The 10,000-nt window shown below is 49.3% G+C and overlaps 1 protein-coding gene across 1 annotated transcript in view; it reads left to right on the top strand.

Moving 5' to 3' along the window:
- Window positions 1-967: 967 nt before the first annotated feature.
- The window catches only part of LOC126571372 (protein peste), a 13,081-nt gene continuing 4,048 nt past the window's right edge, over window positions 968-10,000 (top strand). The window contains exon 1 of the mRNA XM_050229838.1: window positions 968-2,155. Coding sequence (XP_050085795.1) covers window positions 2,016-2,155 — 140 coding nt within the window. The 5' untranslated portion in view covers window positions 968-2,015. The remainder of the gene's footprint in view (window positions 2,156-10,000) is intronic.

Here is a 10,000-nt window from a genome sequence, read left to right as displayed (position 1 = left end):
TCGGAAATGGAGTATAGGAGTCCCCTGGCCTACTCTACACTTGACGATTATCTAAGAGGGAGGCCTGATTGCCCCTGGTTACTGAGGTAATGTTTTGTGATGCACACGGAACGTGTTACCAGTAGGCGATGAAGCTGCTGTCGATCGCTTTCCGGTTGGAATTTTGATGGTGATATGACGTCGCGATAGAACGCGCTAGGGCAAACAATTGCCACTCAGCGAAAATAATGAGCTACATAGTAACGGTGGATCTGTATGATTTGCTCCGTAACAATGATTCTAATGATCTGTTCCCTTTGTCCAAATGAAAAGGCCAACCGATTGTAAACCACATGGTCTAACGCTCTGTTCGACGATAAGTTTTCCAACAACCGTTAGTGGCTGTTGTGGAACTATTAATCCTTTCAAATAGTCGGGACAGTGCGTGCATCTTAGATGAATTACGCATTATGATGGTATTCGCTTGGTCTATTCATAATATCGTGGCACAAAATTTGCAACAGAACCACCAATTGAACCTCCATTCAACGTCCCGTGCATGCTCTTAATGGCCAGCTCGCTTTCCCCCATCCCCTCACCGTTCATGCGTCCTTCTTCGGTTTGGTATTTAAAGCAGTTAAACATCATGCGACTCTATGCGGCCATCCGTGTGCCGAATTCCGCGCTCAAAAACCACGCTTCGCAAAACTCACGACCATTCTTGCCATCCTCACGCCGCCCCGTTCGCCTCCCCTGAAAATTACGAAGATGCGCGCCACTACTCGTGCTCAGTCGGTTCAAACAAACGTTTGAAAGACGAAACAAAAAAAAACTCGCCCCGAACGATGATGATCTCCGACAACCGTCGTGTCGCACGAAGCCTGCGCCAGAACGACCGCACACATGTGTGTGCTCGGTCGACGGTGGCAACCCGCGGCGTGGCCACTCATCGTTTTAGATCGGTTTGGTGCGGGTTCGCGGTGTGGTCCTCGCTCCGCCTCGATACTTCTAACGCTATCTCCGGCGCGAGCTGAACCGGTGGCAGCACGGCCTCGACAGCGAAAGAGCTATCAGTCGTTCAAACGTCCTGCCAGACAACGGCACGTTGACCGCGAACCCGCTGGCGGAAGAGATCACAGAACGAGTGCGGACAGTTTTGTGTTAGGAAGCCGGCCAACAACAACAGTAACCGAGTTGATCTCATCGTCGTCGTCGTCGACGTCGTGCCCAGTGATCGAGTGTGATTCAACCCCCCGGGAGGGGAAACACAGAGCATTTGTGACCATTAAGTGCGGCAAATTGGCGCTGTCACTGGACCAACGGGGAGTGGGCGACGTGTAATCTGCTATCTGGTGGTTATTGTGTGTTAAATACCGGTAGTACACCAGAGAATCCATACCCTGCAGCTGTTGGCTGCGTTGCTACTACGTAAACTCTACCAAAATCGATCGAAATCGAAGTGAAAATATTCTCGGATTCTGATTCGAGCTAGCCAGTGTAGTGCGAGTCAGAGAGCCAAGCGTTAAGTAACCAGCTAATTTGCCAAAAGTGCTGTCACACCCGCGGAAGCGACTAACAAGAAGCAGCAGCATCATCGCCTTCTCTTGCTTCAGTGCAGTCAATCTGCCTCTCGTTGCTGACGAAGCGTAATTGTGCATCACCAGCGCGAAACGGCAGTGTGAGTAGTGCGGAATATTGCGTGATCCCGTTGCTGTTGTTGGTAAAGAGCGGAACAAAGACTACGGCCAACGGGAGAGAACCCTTTTCGTTCGTTCCCTCGATCTAGCCCCTGCTATCCCCAAGGATTCCCGAGAGGGGCCGCGTACCTTTCTCTTCGCTTCGTGCGCTGCGCAGATGCGTCACCGAGTGTCGTTACCAAGGTTACCGAGGGCGATCCTCTCATCCTGTCTGTCGTGTCGTGCCGTTCTATAGAAAGCCGCGCGTACAAGGCAAAACAGTGGCCAATAAGAACTGGGGAGAGTGAGAAACAGTGCGCGCGTACAAAACAACGGAACCCGTTCCTGGCGGAGGGATTTATGTTGCAAACGGCACCGCACGGTGTGCAGGCCACTGCTGCTGATACGGAGAAAGGTGCCACCTACCATCCGCTGGGGCCAGTGATCGCTAGCAACGGCCATCACACCAACGACACCGCACCAAGTGTCACCAAAGTCAGGTAGGTAACCGAAGGCCTGGACGCGCAGGACCATGCCACGATATCGACGGAATAAGAGGAACCACCGCCGGGAAGGGGGCGACACTATCAGCAGAGATGGCACGGGACGGGAGCGCACAATTAGGACAACATGTTGGAACAGTGCTTTTGGCCAGCAGATTAGTTATGGCTTATCGATGAATTCGGCCGTGTAACTGTCGCGTTCGTTCGTTCGTTTGACTGCGCTATCACCGCGCCTCGTGGTGTGATCCAACCAAAACCAAACAAAAACTGTCCGATAGGCATCACTTTCTCGTGTAGGCCAGCTTGCCGCGCCTGGTCTGGCCGTCTTATCTAATCAATGCCGTCGAGTAAAACACGATTTCTAACACAGTTTCCTCGTGATCCAGATGTTGGGAAGGCAGAGAGACGGAGGCAAAGAGAAAAAGACAAAAAGCGATCCTTTTACGTTCTTCATTCCAAAGCTATCTTTAGCCGGTTCAGAGGAGCTGATGCGTCTTCCGGGAAGGAGTCTAATTCCCACGACGATTGACATCCCTTATCCCGGCTGCCGATAGCATGGTGCACTATCCGTGCCCGTTACAGCTGCATGATGCATCACGTGTTTTTCTAATCTCTGATCCCTGCACACCAGCGTGCGTAGACAGACGACAGACGCATAGGCTAACGAGTTCCTGCAGGACTATCTGTTGCTTTCGAGGATGAGAAGGGTGCGCCTTCTGATGCAGATAACTCTGGAATCTCACATGGTTGTTGATGGTTGCTTTCGATTAGACTTAACACCCGGCATTCTGAAACACTTAAGTGTTCTAATCAAAGATTGATTTGACATTTGTGTGGTGTGCTTCCTGGGGTTCGTCAGTAATCGGCTTGAAGCACAAGCACTTCATAACACAACACACAGCCGCATCCTGTTCCCGTCACCACTGTTTTGTCGGTCGGATCGCTTTGGTGTGTTGTGACTTTGGTGCTCTGCTACCTCTGCGATCCTTGCGCCCATCTCGCGTAGACCGGTATGAATGAGGTTTTGCTTTTCAACCGGACCTGCCGTTTAACAATTCCCGTTTTGTATTTTAGCATCAGAACCAATCATCTCGCGCGATCCTATTCAATGCTAATCAGACGGAACGGACGGACGGACAAACTGACCGTTTTATGATGACATCTTGGCCACGATTCGTTCAATCGCTTATCGCTATTTTGCTTGCAAATTGGCCGGTCCCCTAGAAACCTGCCAAAGGCCTTGACAGACACCGAGAGAGACCGGAGAGAGAGAGGCGGGATGATTTGCGGAAAAGCCCGAACTGGAGCACGATCGACTGGGTTGGTGTAACGCTTCTTCGCGATTTAACGCTTCCTGTCCTGGCATGCCAATGTGTGGTCGGTGCGATTGGCTGAAAGTTATGCTCCCCATACCGCACACGCCAGTCGCCAACGGTCACGGAACGTTTGGATGGCGGGGCATAAATGGTGACCTTGGGTGACTTTTCGAATTGAAAACTGCATTTTTTTATAATCGTGCCTGCCACGCGGTTCATGTGCCACGAAACAGACGATTGGCGTAAAATTCGAACGCAATTCTGGCCATGGCTTAATGACATTCGCAGTTAGTGGTAGTGGCAGCAACAGCAGCAGCAGTTGAGTGAGTTATAGGAGGGCATACCTACATGATTCATTACTTTATTTCGAAACTGTCTGAAAAAAAAACGAATGTAGGCAGGTCCGGAGTGAGGGCAGTCCGGGGCTGGTGCAATCGACAACAGAAAATCCCGTCGATGGAAACCGCGAAACCCCTATGAACGTTTGCGTTTTGCCGTTTGGCTTATCAGTTCTCGCGAGCCCACGAGCTCACACAGCGGTTTCATAAGGTACTTAGCGGGGCAGGAAGGTTGGTCATGGTCGAGAATCAGATCAGAGCTCCTGTCGGGGTGCTCAGAGCCAATAGAAGTCGGTGATGATGGTGGTGGTGGTGATGATCGTAAAACGAATGCGAAACTGTCAGCCACTATCGCCTCCATATGACCAGCATTGATGAGGTGAGCTCTCGCTCCGCTATCAACTGCGCTAAATGTGTACGGCTGGTGCGATAAATGGTGCTGCAGCCTCTTTGTAACTGTAATTGACTGATTGCCAATAAATTGGAGGGATCATCAGCGATGTTTTCGAAACCTGAATGCTCCAAAATAATGCTGCTCGCTTGCGTACGTATTTTGCCAGTGAGCTTGAGGGCTTAGGGTCCACCAATTGGCAGAGGGAACATCGATGGCACAGCGTTGGACATTTGAATAATCACGCACCTCGCCCAGCTTATCAAGCGAGTCGAACAGGTGTTGCAGATCGCGCAGCCCGAACGCTGACTCAGGGCACACACCACTCGATGCAAAAGCGACTGGCGGACGGGCTATATCGACGCTGGCTGATAACGCTGATAACGCTCGACCACGAGAAGCCACCTGCACGATACGCGAGCATCGCTGTACGGAGCGCGCAGCGATAAGTCGGTGTTTTACCAGCCCGGTTCTCCTCCCCCCTCCGGTTCCCTTCTTTTTCATTCAGATACCGGGCCCACTTGGTGTAGCCGAAAAATTGGCGCAATCTGTCGCTATTTCCGGGCCGCTCCCCCCTTTTCCCCCCCCGCTGGCTAGATCTTGTCGTATCGTCAGCTGTGCCCAGGTGAGCGTATCTAATCGTTCGGAATGTTGTTTTCTCCCTCAGACCAGTCGCTCGGCCAGCGACAATTCTGGAACACGTTTTTGGGGGTTTTTTGGTTGTTTTTTTTTGGGGGGTAATGCGTAGAGGTAAATGTTAACCCGGGCCATAGAAGCGCTCTGCAAGAAGCGTGACAAAGGAGCGTAAGGCTTGCAAGTAAGCTATGGTTTCGTCTTCTGCTTTATCTGCAACTGGAGAGGAAAATCGAAGGAGGCAAAGATGCTGCAAATAAAGCGTCTTCTCGGTGACTACTGTGTTGGCTTCCTCCAAGATAGTAAAACCTTGAAGGTGGTTATTTTTTGGCTAACAATGAAGGTGCGGCATTGCTTACGGAAGCTGTTTGATTGACGATACCAACAGAATGAGCTCCAATTACAGCTCCATTACTTTGACTTTTTGGTGGCTACCGCAGACTTTTCAACTTCGTCTTCTGCAACTTCCTGCTGTGGAGTACTGCATGGAACAAAAAATCCTTCTCGCTACAAAAGAGCTTCTCGCGCATCTAGAACATTGGCGCACGCGTCGCGCTCAGAGCGTATCCGCGATGCTCGAAAGTTCACATCGATGACGAGTGACGCCGACATGACGTGGACGTATTTGTCTTCCGCCCATTTACTAAATGCCAAATCATGGTGTTTCGGTTTGCCGGCGTTCATGTTTTACGCTGCTAACGAACGGTGCGTATCGTGACTAATAAGCACTTGCGCGGCGGCCCGGCGCGCAACCCCTATCTACGCGAGTGTTTGCGGGGTTGTCTGTTTTTTTTCGCGGGCTTCAATTTTGTCACACAGCGGCTAAACAAACGATCGGGTTTTGGGCCCAATACCGAACAGGCAGGTATCGGTTCCGAAAATCCAGTTTTTCTTATCTTGCCATCGTGACAGGCCGCCAAAACAAATGTCTTACCCGCCAAGGTCAAGAGCAAAGTTATGGTGTAAATTGCATTTTGGCAGAGATTTCACCATATATGCAAATGTAGCGGTTAGTCGTAGCAAGATTGCCCTATGCTGCTGGTGGAGCGTTCAAGGATGCGTAGAGGTTCTTTGGAGGATGTTCGATCCGCTCATTAGCATCCTCGACGGTCGGTATCGAACCAGCGCTTGCATCGCGTTATCTGCTCTCATACCAATCTCTAAGCTACGTCTACAGTGTCTACAGTGATCGCATTGGAACGAGGTTTCACTTCTCGAGTGGCACCCCTCTCAATTGGCCAATTAAATGCACCCCAATTGGAATAATTCGTCGTAACTCGATTCTCACACGGCTGGCTGTTGGTGGACCGCACGGACAAGGAAACACTAGAGAAGATCGCGCGAGAAACGCAGCAGTGCGAGCCGCAGTTATGCACAGCTCGCGCCACCAGACACCCGAGGAGATCAAATGCTACCGGCAGTGCGTTACCCTCGCTTTGCTCAACAATACGGCGGGCTTAAAACGACGAACTGAATCAATCTGAAGAGCCCCTGAAGCTACTTAGTGCAGCTGTGTCGACTGCAAATGGGTTATCAAAAGGATGATCGCGCATTCCGGAACTTTATCCGCGGGCGAAGAGGCGGCCACTCTTCAGTCACTCGAGTGCGAGCGACACTTGATGAAGGGGTGTCACCATTGTTGCGCATTGATGGTGGCTAAGTACTTGTACCATCGACAAAAAAAGGTGTTCTTCTCGTCACGCTTTGTGCTGATCTTGTTTTTAAAATCAAATATTCCCTCCAAACATAAACCGGATTCGTTGCGAATACGGAACTTTGGTAGACTTACCTTGAAGTAGAACTAGAAGGGAAAGTAGAACTGGTTCTGCGATGCGGTAGATTTTCGACGTGCAGTGGCGATGACGGCAAATAACGAGAAAGGTTTACTCGTCGTTACGTTACTGGCTTCACTGCCTTTCCAATGCTGCACAGAGTCCGCCAGTTTCTAGTTGAATTCAGGGGAAGAGAGATTGTCGCCGGATCCTTGATCGGGCGGTGGCGCATCTCGTAAGTGGTCTAGTACGTGGGGAACGGCGAAGAAGGACATTCTACGCTCGGCGTTCGTCAGCGAAGGACTGAAAAAAAAACGCAACGCGGTCTCAGTGTTGGAACATTACACATTTGTGTCCCCAATTATTTTGTGATTCCATCGTGTCCGTCGTGGTAGTGACAGTGCAAAAAGCAGTGCAATGGCTACCGACCAATCGCAGACGGTAACAGAAGCGCTAAGACATCTAACGGCGATCGAGACAGCGATCAAGGGTCTGGCCGCAGATCTCGACACCGAGCGCATCATAGATGTAAACATGGCGCGAGTGAAAGCCAGTAATCTGGATGTGCTTTGGAAAGAAGGTTGTACCTTGCTGCAACGCATAGAGGGGCACACGGGACCGCATTCTCGGCGTGATACCTTCACCGACGTCTACAGCGCTACTCGAAAGGACCTTGAAGCGACTTGCTCTACGTTCGGCACCACTTGGGGCTCAATCAAACACGACCAGCGCGGTCTATGTGCCTGGGCATCCTCAACAATGTACGCTAGTCGCTGGTGATCTGGTAGCTATCATCCTTACTCCGGGATCGCGCCTTTTTCGATTTCCCATGAGTTAACAAAAGAAAAAACAAAAGAAAATCCCTCGTGGCGGTGAGGTCAAAAGGAGACTCATAACTCATCACAAGATGCCTCGTGCCGGTCTTATTGATGTTGGTGTAATTGATTTTTAAACAAAGAGGGGGGAAATCTTGACGAAAAGGTCAAAACGGTATTGTGGATTTAAAAAAAATTACCAAAAAATGCACTCCACGTGCCCTGTGAGTTGGACAGCTGTTTGCAAAACATTTTACACATTCGGGGCACCTCGAATGGGTAAGATTATCAGTTTTGCTTAATTGAATAAAAGACCGCAACGCCGTCCAGTTATTCCTTTTGCAGAACATTTAGAAGTTGGGTCGCCGTGCTGGACGCGAGCGAGATGATATGCCAGAGCCGGTGCCAGTGGAGTCACCTTTCGACCCATAATCGCTTTCGCGGCAATGGCGTTCGAAAGCACTGTTCTGTTTACCAGCGGTTATCTGATAAGTGCATGCTGGCAGGCGACTGCAGTTCCTTTTTTTCTGAAGTGTGTTTGATGCTGTTCACAATGGCGTGGCTCAATCGCAAACCGTGACCGGTGGTGATAGCAGCATTCGATTGTAATAATGTCAAATGGGTGAAGAACCACGGGGAGAATTGTACCACTTGATGTAGTAACCAGCCAGGAAGTATTCTTTATTGAGCTTCCAGATACCTGTCAGAGATATTCAACGAGGCGTTAGTAAAATCTAAGACCGTCATAAATCTTTTTCGTTATTCAAAAGGACCGCTGCGTAGCCCACCTGTTTATCTATCTTCCCCCCACGGGAACCTGTATCGGTGCGTCGGTTGGCCAATCAATATGCATACATAATCACTACACCATCAGTAAAACCTTCGCGAGTTTGTTCGACCTTGATAAACATAAGCCTCTTGTGACACCCACAGGTGGTGGTCCGGGGCCCCCGTTGTGTGTGCCTCCACGCCCGCCAATCCAGAACGGAAGACAAGATAAGGCATAGCACGACATTCCGATGTGTCAGGTTTATCACTCCTTACCCTAGTTTGAAGTGGTATCGATAAAAGAAGTGTGCGTATGGGAAACGGTTCTCCCCCATTCTGAACTGGGAGGCCTCAGTCGAAACCACCTGGATCGCCGTTCCATTCCTCCATTTAAAAATGTACAGACAAACTGGGCGCCGCTGGTTTTTCTATTATCAGAGCTGCTATAGGCACAAAACGAAATATTGGAAGACACCACAGGATGTTTTTATTTCGCTAATGAATATGGTGGTGGCGAGCCTGCCGATAGAAGGAACACTTATTTGATTTCCTTCTTGTCGACGTTTGAAATTTAATAGCCGCTGCGCTCTAGAGGCCAGATCAGGGGTCAATTCATAAAACAAAACACAAAACAACAACCTGCTTTTTCTTAATTATTGATGCCTGTTGATTGACTCCGAAAGATCACCGAACAGTAGAGCCATCACGGAAGAAACATGCGCACGAAACCTTTCTAGAACAACTCAAACGTGCCCTCCACCAAGAGCAGAACGAAATGCATGGGGATTTTGGCCAAAAGGCAGCATCCAACGCTTCCCCGTTCCCTGTCGCTGCCTCGCGTGACTGATCGAAACCATGATCGGACAGAAGCCCATTGACGTATGTGTTTGCTTTAGATATTGCGCAACGATGGGTAATGCTGGCTGACGAGCGTATGCTCTCTGATCGCGTCTTCGCTCGCGTCTTTCTGCTCTCGAAGCTTTAGGCGTAATTAATATTTTCGAAGAATTCCCTTCTCTTTTCTGGCCTTTTCCAGAACGAGATCCTCTAGTTCTTGTTTAGTGTGTCTTCTCGTGCTTCTCTTGGGTTCGCTGAGCCGATGTCCAAACATTAACCTTCGCCAAGGGTGGAATTTGCTGGATCAGCTGGGGTTTAGCTTGTTTCCCCCCATGATTAACCGCCTTAAACTGACCGACAATGTGGCTGATGACGATGAAGCGATCTCAGTGATGACGATGATGATGTTTGTTTAGTAACAGTAAAGATATACTGTGTACCTTTTTGTGCGTCGCTTGTGTCCACAGCAAACAAACGCGATTCGCGACATGCTAGCTCTCCACTGAAGAAGATGTTCTGTAAAAAATGTAAAACCACCGAAATGATGTCATTTGTCCGGAGTCCAGCTGTCAACCGGTGAGAGAGAGAGAGAGATGATTCGTGGCTCCCGATAGTCCAATTACTGCGATAACAGAAGAAAAGAAAAACATGTTAATGGATGGTGCTTAAGTGTTTCAGTGTTTTTAAGTGTTTCATTATTTGCATTGCATTAGTACATCGTAATATTTTATTGCTAATGCAACAGGTATTAGTGAAGTCGCGAAGATGTACTAAGGGTTTTTTTCGCGAATATTTTATTAGTTTGTTGCACTGCCTGAAGGACACATCTGTAGCCCTTAAATGTGCTTTGCTAAGAATACTTCCACTTTATCTCTTTTTGCAAACGCATGACTACGAATGATTTTTTTGTCATGTTCGTGTCAATGAGCAGTATTCTCGCAACGAGTCAAACAATGGAACACGTTTCTAAAA

This window comes from Anopheles aquasalis, chromosome 2, assembly GCF_943734665.1.
Source record: "Anopheles aquasalis chromosome 2, idAnoAquaMG_Q_19, whole genome shotgun sequence".
NCBI lineage: Eukaryota > Metazoa > Arthropoda > Insecta > Diptera > Culicidae > Anopheles > Anopheles aquasalis.
This window is presented reverse-complemented; position numbering and strand designations above follow the sequence as displayed.